This window comes from Chenopodium album, chromosome 8 (genome assembly GCF_948465745.1).
Source record: "Chenopodium album chromosome 8, dcCheAlbu1.1, whole genome shotgun sequence".
NCBI lineage: Eukaryota > Viridiplantae > Streptophyta > Magnoliopsida > Caryophyllales > Amaranthaceae > Chenopodium > Chenopodium album.
Window position 1 is genome coordinate 52668385 of NC_137841.1, and position 19234 is coordinate 52687618.

Genomic DNA, 19234 nt, shown 5'->3' on the forward strand with positions numbered 1-19234 from the left:
GGATGATCAGCGCAGTTCTCACAAGAGAAGAAGACAAGGAGCAGTTCCCAATCTATTACGTAAGCAAAACCCTACTCAGCGCAGAAACGAGGTATGCATCATTAGAGAAAATCATTCTAGCCTTATTCACTGCTTCAGTAAAGTTACGTCCATACTTTGAAAGCCATTCCATACGAGTACGTACCAACTATCCCATTAGAGCTATCATGAGAAAGCCGTAGATGTCAGGAAGGATGGAAAAATGGGCCTTACACTTGAGCAGATACGATATACAGTACGAGCCCAGGACAGCAGTCAAATCACAAGCCTTGGCAGATTTCGTGGCAGACTTCAGCTGTACCCTTGAAGAAGAAGCACAGAAGGAAGTGCTGGGGCTACAAGAACCAAAAGCTGCACAGAAATAGATACTTCATACAGATGACGCAACAAACATACGTGGAGTAGGCTTAGGAATAGTACTGACATCACCCCAAGGAGACAAGATAGCACAGGCAATAAGGTGCGACTTCAAGGCTACCAATAATGAAGCCGAATACGAAGCACTAATCACAGGATTAACCGTCACAAATGACATGAAGATACAACACCTGGGAGTAATTTCTGACTCTTTACTCATGGTAAACCAAATCAACGGGGAATATGCAGCAAAGGACACCAGGATGATAGCCTACCTAGAAGTCACAAAGAAATTGATTAAAGAGTTCAAGGAATTCAAGATAGAACAAGTACCCAGAAACTTAAACACCGAAGCAGACGCCCTGGCAAACCTGGGATCAAACATCAACCCAGAGGAATTTGGAGCTATCCCCCTAGTGCACGTACTCTCACCAGCCATAGAGAAAGAATCAACCATGAGTGTCTACGAAGTTCAAACGAGCCTCACAGAGGAAGAAGACAACAGCTGGACAACACCATTGAAGGAATACCTCTTGGGCAACACGAAACCAAAAGGGAAAGTAACAGCTCAAGCATTCGCTCAGAAAGCATCCAAGTATTGTCTGATCAGCAATGTACTCTTCAAGAAATCTGCAGCAGGACCCTTCTTACGATGCCTGGAAAGAAAAGAAGCTCAGCAGGTCTTACAATCCCTACACAACGGAGAATGCGGAAATCATTCCGGAGGAAGGAACCTAGCCAACAGAACACTCAGAATGGGATACTACTGGCCCAGCATGAGAAAAGATGAAGCAGAGTTCTCCAAGAAATGCCTAGCATGCCAGAAGCATGCACCCTTGACACACAAGCCATCAGAAGAACTACATCCAACATTGACACCTTGGCCATTCATGAAGTGGGGAATGGATATAGTAAAGCTACCCCCATCATCAGGACAGAGAGTGTACTTCTTAGCAATGACGGACTACTAGTCCAAATGGATTGAAGCAGAAGCATACAAGGAAATCAAGGATAAGCATGTCATCTCATTTATAAAAAGAAACATTCTAAGCAGATTCGGGGTACCAGCAGAGATCATTACAGACAACGGATCCCAGTTCATCAGCAATAAGACCACCAAGTTCTGTAAGGAATGGAACATCTCCCTCGTCACATCCACACCCAGGTACCCACAAGCAAATGGACAGGCAGAATCAAGCAACAAAGTCCTTATAGGTAACATGAAGAAAAGACTAGAAGGAGCCAAAGGGAAATGGGCAGACGAACTACCCAACATACTATGGGCAGATAGAACAACTCCAAAAGGCGCCACAGGCCACACTCCATTCTCATTGGTATACGGATGTGAAGCAGTGATCCCAACATAGGTAGAAGTCCCCACAACAAGATATGGGTTAATGACAGAAGAAAGGAACCAAGCAGAATTAATCCACAACCTAGATACAGTAGAAGAACTTAGAAAAGACGCACAAATGAGGATGACAGCATACCAACAGGAAGTAGCAAGATCTTTCAACAAGAATGTCAGAACAAGAGTCTTCAAACTAGGAAATTGGGTTCTCAAGAAGGTATACGAAAACACCAGGGAAGTAAATGCAAGAAAGCTAGCATCCAACTGGGAAGGACCCTATGAGATCACTAAGATAGTAGATAATGGAGCGTACAGACTCAGAAATGCAGAAGGAAAGGAAGTACAGCGGAGCTGGAATGCAGCACACCCAAAGCTATATCATTTCTGAGGACACAAAGGTACGTAGTTATTATTTCAATTTTGTCTTTTTACTTACAAAAACAAAAAAAAAAAAAAAAAAAACAAAAAACGAGCAAAAAATACAAAAAAGAAGAAAAACACAAAAACCCAAAAATCTCCAACAGCCAAAATCAGCACGAAAGGTACTCATCTCTCCTTGCTCTTTGTCAATTTGATTTACGATCATTACGAGTACTGACTTTGGCATCGGAGGGCCGTTGGGGAAACCCACGGCCACCCCTCACCTTATTCTGTTTTGCAAGGAACGTTACCTACACTGCCAGGCAAGAATGAAGCAAGTCACCGCAGAACAATGGTCCATCATTCTTGCACAGAACAGACTAGCTACCCTTACGGAGCAAGCAAACACATGTAAGCAACAATACAACTGTAATACAACCGTAGCACAATGGCAACACACAACACGAAAACACAAGCAACATAGCAAGAAAACAGAAATACTTAGTTGCATAGCAACAAAATAAACAAATTATCCAGCTACAAAAATGTAGCACAAAAGACAAAACAAATTATCCAACTGCACCAAGGCAGTAAAAACAAACATCCTTCAGATTTAACAAATTTTTAAAGGCGACACAGCACCATTGAAACTAATTCTCATCCATGTTGTCAGCAGGGACCACTTCCTCAGCAACAGGCTTCGTACTCTCTAGAACATCCTTAACTTCGGTGTTGTGAGGAGAAGTCACTTCCTCATCAGCATAGATCAGCAACAGTGTGCCATGAGCAGCAGTCCCTGCAGGAAATGCAACCTCAAAAGCAGCCTTGTCAGCCTCATAATCCCAGGCCTCATGTTTTCCTTGTTGAAATTCCTCCATCATTTCAAGACGAGCTTGCCCAAAGTAATACGCTGCAGCATCAACAGCCTCGTTCCCAGCCTCCTTCAAGGTCCTCTTCAGCCCATCACGATCAGCAATGCACTCCCTGTGCCTAGCACGCTCAGCCTTCAAAGCCTCTGTAGCATCCTTGTACTTATCAGAAAGAGCATCACGCTCCTTCTTCATAGCCTCATACGCTCGAGTAAACTCAGAAACTTTGCCCAATACGCCAAAGCAAGACTGAAGGCTCTGTAGAGCACGGAATCAAGTAAGGAGTGCACAATCCATTTATAGTCATGTTTATTAATTTTTTTTTTTAGAGTATACCATACCTGGAAAGACTGCACAGCAGCCTCTTGAGAAAGATCAGCAAAGGTCTGCGAGGATTGGCGATCCTTGAAGGATGGAAACAGCAAGGTGTCTACATGCGGAGCCAAGGAATCAAAAGAGAAATCAGCAGCATCAACATCAATAGGCACCCCCAGCTTCCTCTTGAGGCCAGTACGAGGCGGAGGCGGAGGAGCACCACTCTTTGGAGCCACCGTATTGAGAGGAACAACCTCAGTAGTTGGAGGAGAAGAGCGACGTTTAAGGCGGCCCAGAAGGGAAGATGAGCTAAGAAGGTCATGAGACCTTAGTGACCTCGAAGTATCTGCAAGGAACATGGCAGAATTCAAAAGGGAATGTAACAGGGAACATGACAAACGCACACAACAAGTAAGACAACAGACATACTCAACAAAAGGGAAAACCACCTCAGAAAGGATAAACAAATTAAGAGCCAAACAAATATTTAACAAAGGCAAAACAATTTCGCAACAGGACATATCCATAGAAGGCAACGCAACAAAAACCACAAACAGAAAAAAAAAAAGAGAAGAACATACCTTGTGATATAGTTGGGGCAACTTTCTGCTCAGAATCAGAATCGTCCAAAGACTTGATCTGGATAACCGCCTCTGATTGCGTCAACTTAATGAAGGATCTCTCGTCTACACTCAACTTGTACAACTTGTCTATCAGGGACGGAGACTGAGAACACTGCTTCAATTTACTCACTGCAACCATCAAGCAAATAAGCCCAAATCAACTAAGAAAGAGATCAAAACACAAGAAAAATGAGAAATCAAAATACCTTCAGCCTCAACAGTGTCAATCAAAAAGTCACAATCACCACCCAACAAGTCAATCCTCACAAAGAAGAACTTGTGATACCACTTTTTGTCAAAAGCCTTCTCCAAATCAGTCACCAAAGGACCAACACCATCCTTCAAACGAAGACCAACCCGACCCTTACCACTGGTTCTAATAGTATAAGGATAACAAAAATCCCTCACATCAAGTTCTAAACTCAATTTCGCACTCAGCAAATCCAAAATTCTCAAAACCCTCCAAGTTTGGGGCAATAACTAACAAGGTGAAACCCTAACCCTAGAGAGAAATTGACGAACAAGAGGAGAAAAAGGGAAGACATGCCCAATTACAAAGGGATACTCAAAGAAACACACCCAACCAGGAGCGGTCCAGTCAGCCCTCTCCCTAGAAGATGGGATTTTCACCACAACCCCATCAGGAAATCGCCCAACAGCAGCGATGCTCTGAACCTCTTCTTTCGTTATGGTGGAAGGATAAACATCCTTAGCAGGGAATACATTCTGCGCCACTAAGGACGGCTTTTTTACACCCTCATCCACCCCAGCAAACACCACTTTTACATGACCACCCATCGCAAGATAAAAGAAAAAAGAAAAAACAGCGAAGAAAAGAAACAGAGGAAACAGAGAAGAAAGAGAGAATACCTGGTGAAAATCGAAATTGGGGCAAAGAAATGAAGTGATTAGACAAGAGCCTGCACACTCAATAAATACCCAAAAAAGAAATAAACCGCCACAAACGGTTATCGAGGAAGTTGCCTTAAACTGCCATCACGCTTCCTATTTTGCTAACCGCTGAAGTTATTTATGAAAATTTCAAAATCCTCCCAACGGCTTTTTTTAAAGTAATTTTCATTTCCAAATAATTGAAAATAAAAATTAGGGGCAATTGTTGGGCCCGTATCACCATACGACCCATTACATCTAGGGCATCAATCCAAGACCAATAAGTCAGCAAAGTACATAAAACGTCCTGATTGAAATAAACAAGGAAAGCAGCATCATACATATCAATCAAGGAGATACATGCCAAAGATACACCTACAGAACAGGGAAGAAGATAAATCAAGAAGATCCTCTTCATTTTGAATATATTCCGAAGATATTTGTAAACCCTAAAGATCCCTAGGTATAAATAAGTGTAATTAGACGATTTCAGCATTCATGTACACACGCATACTCTAAATATAATAGAATTACTCTACTTTTATCTACGGAACTGCATCCCTACTGAAGAAGGAAGCTTGTCCTTGCTCAGTATTGTGTTTCTGAACTCATTCTCTTTACATAGTTGAATTCTTGTTGCTTACTTATTGCTTATTTGTTGTTCATCCATTGCTTTGTCAATCGTTTATATGCTTTTGGTAGTATGATTGTTATTACCCCTCAAACCTAGCAGATTCTCATATGACCTTGTTGAGATTTGCCTAAACAACAATAATACATTGTTATTATATCAGTTTCCTTATATACGAATTATTTGACCTTTGCCAAAAGCTAGCTTAGTCCTACCACCATAAATTTCTCATTACTCTTTCCGTTTTAAAATACTTGTATTATTTTTTCTTGTGCGGAGTTTTACAAAAAAATTAGATAAAGTTATAAAATATGGAGGTAGTGGAATAGGTGGGAGGATAAAAAATTGTAAAAACAAAAGTAGTGGAGAGAATTGAAGAGAAATAATATGAAAGTAATAAAATATGATTTTTGATGGGTCAACTAGGTGAGAGAAATTATTTAAATATTGTACAAGCTTTCTAAACAAGGAAATGGAACAAGTATTTAGAAACGACCGAAAAAGGAAAGAAAAACGGAGGGAATACTTTATTGTAACCAAATGACTAAGTGAGATTTTGTTAGAAGTATCCTTTTATTATATTAGGTTAGTTTCGGTGCCATGCACGGTAATTTTCAATTTATTATTAATGCAACAATATAATTATATTTACCGTTAGTGCGTGAAACATAATAATTCGTAATTGATTTCGAAAATAAATTTGTCAAAAAGTAATATAAATCGCATGAAAAATTTAACTACGATATATTTAATTATTTTCTTATTATTTCTAATATTTCTTAAAATAAAACACGAAAAATCCAACAAAATATAAAGAGTTAATTAACAAAATAAGTTTTGTACAAATACTCCTTTGATTATGAGTGTTTTAACATTCACAACAAACACTACAAGAAAATTGTCTTTTTGTAGCGATTGTACATTTGCTACAATTTGCAAGTATGTTAGTGAAACAATTAAGGAAATCATATCATTTTACAATCTCCATGGTTTTCCGTTATAAAATCGATATGGAAAACATAATAAGACAAATCCACACTCTTTTTTCACATTTATAAAATTATGAGAAATCGTATCAATTACAATCGCCACTAAATCCTAAAAATCGATACGAAAAGCCTTTTCTACACTAGATATATTTTTGACAAAGAATACATAAAATATGTCATAGTTTATTGGTGAAACTTTTAATATAAGAGTTTGAAGTTGCATGTTCTAATCTTGTGAAGATCATATGTATTATTTTTTTTTAAAAGAAAACAAGCAACATTTATAGCAGTTATAACCGCTACAATAATCACCACGATTGGATGTAGTTTTTCGCATCGATTTTTGAGGCCAACCCCAGCGATATTGAAAAACACTACTAAAAGCTAAGGCAACGAGGGATATTGTATCGAATGACCATTCGTTGGGAAATCTTTTTGTTGCAATTATAATCGATACTAAAGGTTAAAATAATCGCTACGAAAAGGTTATTTTCTTATAGTTAAAGTGATACTCCATATTTTTTTTCTTTTTGATAAACAAATAATAATTTTATAAATATGTATATAGTTAGCCTTGTATCCACTTATAGACACCCATTTGTGTCTCCCCAAAACAAACCCAGTGATGAGTACCTTTCGCGTCGAATCATAATCGAATGAAGTGAAAGTGTGGAAAGTCTAGTGTTGCGGTTAGTTTTTAATTCTTTTCTTTCTCTCTGTTTTTGAAAACTTATTTTTCAGAAAACAGCCAATCAAGTTTGGTTTGTTCCAGGACAAAGGTCCAATAATAGTGTAGTTGGGTCGGGTTCGAAAAGAACTTTCCAACGATATATTATAATCCCAATTCCAATGAATAATGAGAAAGTTATGGCCAAATTACTAAAGTGGGCCCGGTTTGATATTTATATGCGGCCCAATGATCTAGAGGAGGGCCTAATATTGATTTATCATTCCTAATGCAATTAAAATTGATTATTGTCTTCTAGATTCTTTTAGAAGGTTCTTTTTCATTCCTAATTTAATAAGCATTGATAAATTAACTTTAGTTGACTTTTTAGAGTTTTAATCAGAATAAAAGAAGTGTTTTAAAGGAAAATACGATTTTGCCCTTATATATGGCTAAATTTTATCAAATTAAGAAAACGCGTGGAAATTGTTTCCTAGCATCTAATGACAAGACCAGCGCCTGGCGCCAGGATTGGTGTCTGGCGCTAGCCCTGACGTCTGGCACTAATGTCTAGCGTCTGCCGCCAATTTGTTTTATTCTCTTCGAAACTCTGATTCGTTTTTTTATCCATCCGACTGATTTTTTCTATAAATAGCCTCCTAAAAACTTCGTTTTCAATCATCAAATCTCATCAATTCTTCTCATTAACTCTCTAGTTTTCTAATACTCTCTTCAATATTCTCTTGATATCTCTCTCTCTCTTTTCTAAACTAGCTTTTGGATACAATATTCCGCATTCACAAGATCTAGAAACACTTAGCCAAGTTCGAAGTTGCCTTCGCCCAAGACGTGAAAAGTTTTAATTTCTGAGGGTTTGGTCCCAAATCTCTCTTTCAATTATTTAATTTAATTGTTTGATTATTATTTTCCTTGAAGTTACTAACGTGTGTATTTTGTTATTAGAAAGAGGTACGAGGCATCCAAGTAAGTACTTTAAATTGATTTATTGATATTATGATATAAAAATCATGTTTAGATTGTTATTATGATTCCTAGCGTCATGTTAGGGTGTTTTGATCTTCCTAGTATTATGTTTAGGGTAATAATTATAATTTCTAATATCAAATATGACAATTATGATTTCTATGAATGCTTCCTATTTTCTTTCCTAATAACATGTTAGTATCATGTTAGGGTTAAATATTTGATCTTTATTGTTTAGTGACATGCTAAGGTTTGTTATTAATCTTGTAAGTATCATGCCTAGGATCTCGCTATTATTATTCTTTAACATGATTATTTTAATTATGATGATTTTGATTATTATAATTATTATTATTATTATGATTATGATTATGGTTATTTTTATTATGATGATTATTATGTTGATTATATTCATTGTTATTGCTTGATCACACCTTTTATACATGTTTAAAGGGAATTGGTACTTGTAATCATGCTTAATAAGATAATTAATAATCTTGTTTAGGGTTAAGATGATTATAATTCAAGTGATCGCCAATAATAGTTCTATTTGTGCATTAAATTCAATCAACATAGATAAACAGGTTAAGGGTTAACCTATTGATTGCATGTTAGTCAGAAAGCGCACATGAATACGATCATAATAAAGTAGAGGCCTATTATTAGGGAAGGTTCAATCTCTTTTAAGTTGGATTTGTACCTTCATCCCCGAACTACCAGTCATGGTTCCAGACCTATTGGAGTTGACGATCTCCTGGATTGTTAAGGGGTGTAACCTTCACCTCAAGAACGGTTTACAAGTTCCTAAAACCTGTTGGCGACTCTTTTGCTCTATCTTCTTTCCCTTTGGACGCCACCGTACTTTAGTGGGGTTCAAGCTAGGGATACTGCTTGAAATATTCCCTACAGTTTTTTGGTGACTCCACTGGGGAGGATTTCTATTTTAATTCCTGAAATTTATTTCGGCAATGATTTAGAATGAGTGGATGAGACTCGAAAAGTTCTAAGTATTTCATCTGTGTAATTTTGATTAACATTATTGTCATATGCATAAAAAAGATCTCATTGGAAAGACCATCCGTAATGAGTTAAAACATAGAATTTTTACACGTAGGAAATTTGAGGAATATTTTTCACAACTAGAATCGAAATAATGTTGCGCAAAAACTGGAAAATTTTATGGAGCATAAAAAGCTGCTGAGGCATGTAGGAACTAGCGTTAGAAAACAGTGTCTAGTGCCGAGGATTTGACTCTGGCGCCAGGCGCCAAAGCCAAATCGCGGTGCCGGCCTCTGTTTGCTGACGCCAAGTTCTTCCAATACCGTGCCAGAAATATGCGTTCTAATTTTGACCAGTTTTTAGCAATATTTGCTCGATCCTACTTCCTGATTGAGTTTTTCTCACTTTTCTGAAACCCATATGTGTTCTACATATGGACATAACCCTCTGGGAATTCATGCTCCATCTACCTAATTAAACGCTTTGTGCAACAAAGGGTACATCTGAGAATGTTGAATTCACCAAACCATGGAATCGAGTTTTTAACTCATGGTGTCCCATCCACTCGTGCCAACCCTTCAAAGGTAAGGCTTCCGCGCGGTGCACCCGGACAATTAACCATGGACCCTCTTTGACTAAGCCATATCCCCAACTTTAGAGAACTAGAGCCATGGTTAGGTTGCAAACTCATTGCATCATATTCTGCCTACTTGACTAATTGTGCATTATTTGTTGTGCATACTCTATGTGTTTTTTCCTAACCATTTGTTTGACTTGTGTTAAGACTAAATAAACTGATTAATGACTAAAAAGAACTTTGCCTAATTAATTAAGTAATTAATTTGAGTAATTAAAGTCTAATAAATTAATCAGAATTTACCTAGTATGACTTTAGGCATACCCTGTAGATTAATAATGCCGAAAGCATTCCCAGATCAACGTTCTAGCAATGGCGCCGCAATTGGACTACAGCGCCACTATGTGGAGTGCAGCGCCTGGCAACAGCTCTGTCGTCTGGCGCTACACAGCAAAGTGCGGCGCTAGTCTTGTCGTTTTGGCGATAGTTCGTTATATTGCTCGAGTCATCACTTTGTGTCTAATTAAAGAGTTTGCTAATCAATTCGATTACTTTTATTAATAATAATACCTTGTTCAGTTCGTAATCGAGTCTAGGCACTAAGTCCCATGGTCTTACACAAGAGTCAAAGCATGTCACTTACACTCACCATATAAAGCACACATTAATATGTATGTACACTTTGACCATGTCTAAGAGAGTCTTGTATGCGCGTGTTTCCGTCATTTTTTTTAGGGGGGTAAGTCAGATATTAATCCTCCAATTAAATCACTTATTTGAACCCTATACTTGATTTCCAAAAATATACACCTTATTTTTGTTTTTTCTTTATAAACCCGTAAAGTAAAAGTCAATTCGAGTTAAGTTATCAAAACAAAAATGGTTTAATTTATGGCGCGTGGTCAAGAAAGGAAGGGCGTTTGATCAAATACAACCTTTTCATTCAAGTTAAACTTTTCGACAAACCAATCGCTTGAAAAAGGAAAGCTAAGAAGATAATGGAAACTCAAGAGGAAGTAAATGAACTCAGGAACCAATTGACTAATTTGACTGAGGAGTTGAAGGCTTTAACCCTCAAAATCAATGACCCTATGAAGCAACAACAGATGGACCTCATGCAAGAAATCTTGATCATGCTATCTAGTGACTACAAGTTTTAAGGCATTAGTTCACAAGGGGTCTCGGTGGACAAGGAGCTTCTTCCGCAGAAGTTCAATGCCAACGACATCCTGAAATTCAAAGCCGCTGACAACCCTTATTGATAAGAAAGTGTTTCCGTCTTTGTTTTCTCTATCTCTGGAAACCGTTTGCTAACAATGGTTCTTTTCCCTTGACAAAGTGAGAACCTCTACTTGGGAATTGATAGGTACAAGTGAAACATTCAAGTTGAAACTAATTATAAGAAACTTGAAATACTCAAGAAGAAAGAGAAGGAAGGTTTCACTGCTTTCTTTAACAAATGGAGCGAAACCTCTGCTAGGATGATTGAAGTACAAAGAGAGAAAGAATCTATGAGGTTGTTCATCAAGAACATTCAAGAGAAGTACTCCAAGCATCTAAAAAATCAGAATAATCTACATACCTTCAAGGCCGTCCATGACATTGGAATTAATATTGAAGACGACCTGGCTAAGCTAAAAGTTGCTAATAGTAACTCCAACAGTGGCTGGAAAGGCAAGAAGAACGACAATCCTTCTTCTTCCAAAACCACCCACTCAAATAATGTTAACACCTTCAATTTGAGTGAAGTCCTTGCTATGAACAACCAAGGACAAAAGAAACCATTTAGGCGGAACTTTACTCCTATAGGTATGAGTTATGACACCGCATTTGACCAGTTAAATGAAAAAGGTCTTATAACTCTTATTGGACCATTTGGGGACCCACTAGTTGAGAAGAGGACACCTAATTGGAACCCCAATGCACACTGCAAATATCATCAAGGTAGGGGCCATCTCACTGAAAATTGTTGGAAGCTTAAGGAAGTTATCCAAGATTTAATTGATAACAATAAACTGCCATTGCCCCCTGCTAGTAAGAAACCAAGCATTGACAATGCACCTCTTGCTCATTCCTTGGCTATCTCTGATGAGGAAAACGAGGTTGATCCCTCATCTCTCATCAAGCCTATTAAAGAAACTCATGCTATCGGAGAAAAGGAGGAGATCTTTTTCGATGCCATGGATGACTTTCCTGAACCGGCAAGCAAGGAAGATGTACGAATGCTTATATGGTCCATGTGGGAGGGAACATATTTGCTACGTGAGGCTCTCAAATTCGCAAAGAAACAAGCAGAGGAGCTTCAGAAAAATATTGATAAAATTCCACCCATAAAGAAGAAAGCCTTCTCTCTACAAGTAACTGACGGACCCAAGAAGAGTAATAGACTCTATACTCCAATTGGCACTTCATATGCTAAAATGTTTAAAATGCTCTCCGAGAGTGGTAAGGTCAAACCTCTCGAACCGAGACCATTTGAATCGCTAAAAAGAAAAGATAGATTCTACAGTAAATACCATCAATCAGGGGGACACACTATTGAAAACTGTTTTAAATTTAAAGATTTAATTCAGAAAATGATTGATGATAAGAAGCTAGTCCAAATCCCACAAGAATAAGACATAAGCATCAATGGAGTTTGGGACAGTGATGAAGAAGACGTCTACCTAAAAGACATGAAAGGACCTCCACCTTCAGTGTCATACTCCATAGATGATTTCTGGGTTGAAGAGGATTATTCTATAGACGTCCTCACAAGGTCAGGGAGAATGCAACCTCCCATCTCAACACAACCTATGTCGACTACGCAGCAAGTTCCCATACCTATCATAGAAGATAATGATATTGTCAAGTAATTCAAGAAGACCAAGGTCGAGATGAATGTATGGAAGCTTTTAGCTACATCACGAGAACATAGGTTGGCAGTGATGAATGCCTTGGATAAGATAGGGATAGATTCTGACACCACTCCTGAGGGGTTGGCTAACTTCCTTACAAGTGATCTCCCTAGTCCTATCAACTTGATCACCTTTTCTGACAAAGATTTACCTCCTGAAGGTGACAAACATTATAAGGCACAAAACCTCACAGTGGTTTGCAAGATAATGAACGTCCCAATGACTCTTGTAGACAATGGATCGGAAATTAATGTCTGTCCACTCAGAACTGCGAGGATGTTAGGCATAAGGGATGAAGACTTAACCCCGTCAACACAAGGAATAAGAGCATATGAGAACACTCGTCGTCAAGCTCTTGGTAAGATTACCATGAATATAACGGCGGGAGCAATAGAACATGCTACTACATTTCAAGTGGTAGATATCAAAGCTTCATTCAACTTATTGTTGGGATGCCCTTGGCTTCATGACCTAAAGGTCGTCCCTTCATATCTCTACCAACAGGTAAAAGCCATAGTTGGAGGAATCCCTATTACGATCGATGCTTCACCCATAAGGATTAAAGCTATAGAAAATCCAATCATTAATGTGGAGCACGATGAAGACGATGAAGATCTGTGGGGCTTTAATGAAGAGGTCTCCTTAATCGAGGAGGACGAAAGGACCCCTCTCTGCCACGACCCCCACTCCAATATGACGGTAAATGCTATTCTTAAGAAACAAGGGCATTTTACTGGAATGACTCTAGGAAAGAAGAAGGGAATAGCAAAACAGCTGGAATTACCTGACCTCCCTAAATTAGATACTTTCAAACTTGGTTTCGAACCGACTCGGGAAGATCTTAAGCGATCCCAGGAAAGGTCTAAGGCACGTAGGAACGCTCGCATCCAAAAGAAAGCAATCCCAATGGATCAGTAGCCTCTTACTCTCAATGGACAATTCATAAAAGAAGGAGAGGACTATCCATGCTATGAATTTCCCGAACCTTTTGTTGTAAATGGCATAAGGCAACCATGATTTGAAATTTTCTTAGATTGCTACTTTCTAGATGAAATCCCAACTCCTACCTACAAGGAGAAAGCACCCCCATGATTTGACTTTAATGTCATGGGATTATTATTTGGGCGAGAAAAAGATGAGCCAAAATATATAGAGGATAAATCCTCGCTCATCCAAACGGACCTACAATGCGAGAACTTTAACCCCTCAAAGTTCATCACTTCAGCAGAAGGATCAATACAAGGGTGGCGCAAGACAGTCAAGGTGACTACTCCAAGTGGAAGGAAAATATCCATAACGACAGGGCAAGGACCGATGTTTGAAGAGTCGTCTAAGTCAGAGTCAGAGTCAGAATTTTTTCCTATAGAGTCATCCAAGTCCTTAGTTGTAGCACCCCCTTCTTCTTCTATTTCTTCCCCAAGGATAGTTAGTAATCAAGTCCCCGAGGACATCTCTCTCTTTGATGTTATGATTTTCGAATTCAATAATATGTCTTTTTCTGCTTACTCCTCGTGTTTCTATTTAACCCAAGATGACGAGCATTGTTTAACTAACAATGAAAATGACAAAAAAATTATTAAAGCAATGGAAACACTTGAAAAGAAAACACTGATAATTGAGGAAACTGAGACGGTTGATGTCTCAAATGATTCAAACATTAAAAGAGAAGTTAAAATCGGATTAACACTTAATGAACAAGAAAGAACCGATTTAATTAATCTAATTAAAGAATTTATCGATGTATTTGCTTGGTCATATGAAGATATGCCAGGTATTAATAGAGAAATAGCTCAACACACTATACCACTAATTCCAGGAATGAAACCTGTAAAACAAAAGTTGCGTCGAATGAAACCCGACGTAGCTCTTAAAATAAAAGAAGAAATTCAAAAACAAATATCAGCAGGTTTTATCAGGGTATCCAAATACCCCGAATGGATGGCCAATGTTGTCCCAGTTCTGAAGAAGGATGGAAGGGTAAGAATGTGTGTCGACTATCGAGATTTAAATAAGGAAAGTCCAAAGGGCGACTTCCCTTTACCACACATCGATATTCTGGTAGATAATACAACAAATCATGCACTTCTCTCGTTCATGGATGGATACGCAGGATACAATCAGATTCTCATGGCAGAAGAGTAGACAGAGAAAACAACCATCATAACACCATGGGGTAGTTACTGTTACACGATAATGCCATTCGGGTTGAAAAATGTGGGTGCTACTTACCAACGAGCAGCGACCGCCTTACTCCATGACATGATGCACAAAGAAGTTGAAGTATTGACAAGTGGAAAACTAGGTCGTTATCTAATCTTCCCTCGGTCAAACTAAATTTATAAACACTTAAAAAACCTAAATACGAGTACAGAGGCAAGTCAAGGGTCGAACCCAAAGGAACGGTAATGTTCAAGCACTTTCAATTACGCGCCTAAGCTAGGTCGAAGACGAAGGTAAGAGAGAATACTAACAACTAACAAAACAAGTAACTAAGGAAATAAAACACTAGGAACGGGGATCAACAAGAAATCATGTCAATTGCAACAACTTGGGAAGAGCATGCCAATCAAAGGTTGTGAGGACTAAATGATAAGAGCAATCAATAGGAATCAAAGAGCTATCCCCTAATTGTTAAGCTAGGGTTCACTATGAATAACAAACTAAGAGAGTCACAATCAAAACTAATTAATAATTGCAATTCCTAAATCAATTGTTCATGTCATTAGCAATTACAATGCAATCTAGCATAATTCTCAAGGCCAAATTGAATTACACACATGCAAACCTTCACTAATCACTTTAATCTCAACAATTAATCAACACAATTCCAAAATTAATCACAATTAATCAATTATACAAGTTTCACCCAATTCCTAGCCAAAAACTACTCAAACAACATCATCAAATCAACTATCAACTATAGAGAACAAGAATCAACAAAATATCAAGAACAATCTCTAATCAAACATCAAATATCAAAATCAAACCAAACAAACATCAAATTAAACAAAGCAATTGAATGAGATAGAGTTTAGAAATTCTCATTTATAATTAAGAAGATCTCCAACACAATTGTCACACTTGCATCTTCAATCTCTCAATCACCATTGAAATTCCTCACTTTCTCTCTCTAAAACTACTCCTAATCTAGCCTAATCTAGAGAGAGAAGCTCTCAACCTAAGAGAGAGAAAACTATTCTAAAACTAAAGAATTACATGAATGAAGAATAAAGGAAACCAAAAACTATATAAAGAAAAGGAGAAAAGAAGCTTAAAATCGTAAAAGACCCAACAACCCGCGCCCGCGGAGAAATCGGCCGCGCCCGCGGAGGGGAACGGACACCCCGATAGCCGCGTCCGCGGCCCAATCCCGCGCCCGCGGGGCCAAGGCCCGCGCCCTCGGGGAGCCCTCGGGAAAACCGCGGGTGCTTACTGCCCAAATACGGCAGTTTTGGAGCTGCAGCAACCCCGCGCCCGCGGGTACTGTAGCCCGCGCCCGCGGCAGTTTTCCCGGGCCAACTTCAGAAGGCTGTAACTTTCGATATAAGAATTGTATGAAGGTGTGCGACCTATCATTGGAAAGCTCTTCAAGTCTAATTTCCAACCCAACTCGAATCACCCTAATCCAATCTGTAGAAATTTAGATATGACTAAAACAATGCACAAAGGTCCTATTTGATAGTTTGCAATCCTTTGTTTTCCTTTGTTTCAAACTCAAATTCAATTCCGAAAAGTGCATATTGATCCTAGTGGGTGCTATTTTCAATTCCCATGCATATAGCCCGCGACGTACCTACAAAACAAGACAAAGAAACGGAGAAGCAAGAGAAATAGCCGAGAAATGAATAAAATGATAAGAAAGCCATTAAAAGCATGCATTTCTCTAAACTAACACAAAAACACGCGAATTGAGCATTATTCTCTAAAAACACGACATAAACGACTACAAAGGAGCATAGAAATATAAAGAAAACATAGCCTAAAGGTGCCATAAATGGTACGGATCAAGTATATGTGGACGATATGATTGTTAAGTCAAAAGATTGCCTAAGCCATCAAGTAGCCTTGAGAAAATTCTTTGAAAGGCTAAGGAAATACAACATGAGGTTAAATCCATCAAAGTGTGCTTTTGGAGTCACCTCAGGCAAGTTTTTGGGTTATGTCATAAGCTCTAGAGGAATAGAGATAGACCCAACCAAGATCAAGGCAATCATGTCAATGCCACCGCCCAAAACCGAGAAACAAATTCGAGGATTTATTGGCCGGTTGCAATATATAAGTAGGTTCATATCAAAATTAATAACAATATGTGAACCAATATTCAACAAGCTCAAAAAGAATGTACCAGTAATATGGGACGATGAGTGTCAAAAATCCTTTAAAAAGATCAAAGCCTATCTCGCAAATCCTCCCGTATCAGCACCAGCACTTCCAGGAATACCTCTTAGGTTGTACCTAACAGTCACCAAGGAGACAATGGGAGCCATGCTTGCACAAGAAGTAGAAGGTCTATCTAAGCAAAAAGATGCTCGAGTATGAAGTATGATATACACCGCTTGATAAATTGTGTCTCGCATTGGTGTGGGCCACAACTAAGTTAAGACATTACATGCTCGTGCATACAGTCTTTGTAGTTTCCCGAATGGATCCACTTAAGTATTTATTCGAGAAGTCTACACTCAATGGGCGCATATCAAGATGGATAGTCAACTTAGCCCAGTTCGATGTAAGATTCATGCCTTAAAAGGCTATCAAAGGATATGTGGTCTCGGATTTCCTAGCGGTTTTTCCAATAGAAGATTCAACGCCAATATACGACAACGAATTTCCAGACGAAGACTTGATGGTCACAGAAGATGATACTTGGACCTTATACTTCGATGGAGCCTCAAACCAAAAGGGATGTGGCGTTGGAGTATTATTAGTATCACCTAAGGAATAGTATGTTCCAATCTCCATAAAGCTAGATTTCGACGTTACCAACAACGCTGCTGAATATGAAGCATGTGTGGTAGGCCTTGAAACAACTTTGGCATTGGGAGTGAAGAAATTACGAATATTCGGGGACTCTTCATTGATCATCAACCAGATTTCTAAAAGATAGAAAGTAAGGGCGAAAGTCTAGCCCCTTACCAAAATTATCTGGAAACTCTCACCAATCAATTAGAAAAGGTAGAATCTACCTAGAGAGGAAAACCAATTTGCCGATGCCTTGGCAAGACTAGCCTCAATGGTTAGGATTCCTACGAAAATCGAGCAAATGCCTCTAACAATAGAGAAAAGACACAAATCGACTTATATTCAAGCTATAGAGGATGATGAAGTGATCCAAGATGAAGAAGAAGAAGAAGAAGAACCGTGGTACACAGATATACTTAACTATGTTACCAAAGGAGAATACCTCCTCATGTTGACAAAAGAGCAAAACGAGCATCAAGACTCTTGGCTTCCCAGTACGTACTCATAGACAACGAGTTACATAAAAGGGTACCTAAGGGTCGAGCTCTCTTATGTGTAAGGAAAAAGGATGCTCAAAGAGCTATGAGGATAGTCCACGAAGGCATTTGTGGAACCCATGTTAATGGCAAAATGCTAGTCCAAAAGATAATGCGAGAAGGATACTATTGGACTACCATGAATAGGGATTGTCATCAATATGTAAAAAGATGCCCTAAATGCCAAATTTACGCCAATTTACAACATGTTCCTCCATCTCTACTCTATACCTACAATGCACCATGGCCATTCTCTACATGGGGAATTGACATTATTGGTAAAATTACTCCCCCATGAACAGGAGGTCATGAATACATCCTAGTAGCAATTGATTACTTCACAAAGGGGGTTGAAGCACAATCATATGCTAAACTCACTGAATAACATGTAGCACTCTTTATCGAAAGGAATATTATTTGTCGATATGGAGTCCCACACGAAATGATAAGTGACAATGGAACTCACTTTCAAGCTGAGTGTGAAGAATTGTTACAAATATATGGCAATCAACACCATCATTCTTCTCCTTATAGACCTCAAGAAAATGGAGCAGTTGAAGCAGCTAATAAAATGGAGCAGTTGAAGCAGCTAATAAAAATCCTGACAAACTCCATTTTGCACTTTGGGGTTATCGCACGTCTATTCGCACATCAATAGGAAATATGCCATTCACCTTGGTTTATGGAATGGATGTCGTACAACCTGTAGAGCTAGAGATACCATCTCTACGCATTGCACTAGAAAGTAAACTCGATGAAGTTGAATGGACTAGGGCGAGATATGAGGAGCTAGTCTACTAGATGAAAAGAGACTAGAAGCTCTACATCATACTCAATGCTATCAAACTCGTATGGCTAGGCATTTTAATATGAAGGTCAAGGCAAGAAACATCAAAGTAGAAGACTTTGTGTTAAAAGCATTAAGGAAAAATGTTTTTGATCCAAGGGGCAAATTTAGGCCTAATTGGTCCGGACCCTATATTGTCAAAAAAATCCTATCAGGAGGTGTAGCAAAACTAACTGATATGGATGGCAATGAGTTCTCGAACATGACAAATCTTGACCAACTTAAAAGTACTACCCATAATTACTTGAGTAGGGTACTCAAGAGAGCTATGTTTGGCCTGATTCCTTATGAAAGGATACGTAGGCAACCCTTTACGGGTGCGGCCACATTAATTTTCGTAAAT

General features: G+C 38.6%; 1 protein-coding gene across 1 annotated transcript; it reads left to right on the forward strand.

The window, feature by feature from the left end:
* The first annotated feature begins 614 nt into the window (after positions 1–614).
* LOC145643040 (uncharacterized) lies at positions 615–1367 on the forward strand. Its single transcript, XM_081694204.1, has one exon. It carries the CDS (start codon positions 615–617, stop codon positions 1365–1367), a length of 753 nt encoding a protein of 250 aa, XP_081550330.1.
* The last annotated feature ends 17867 nt before the right edge of the window (positions 1368–19234 follow it).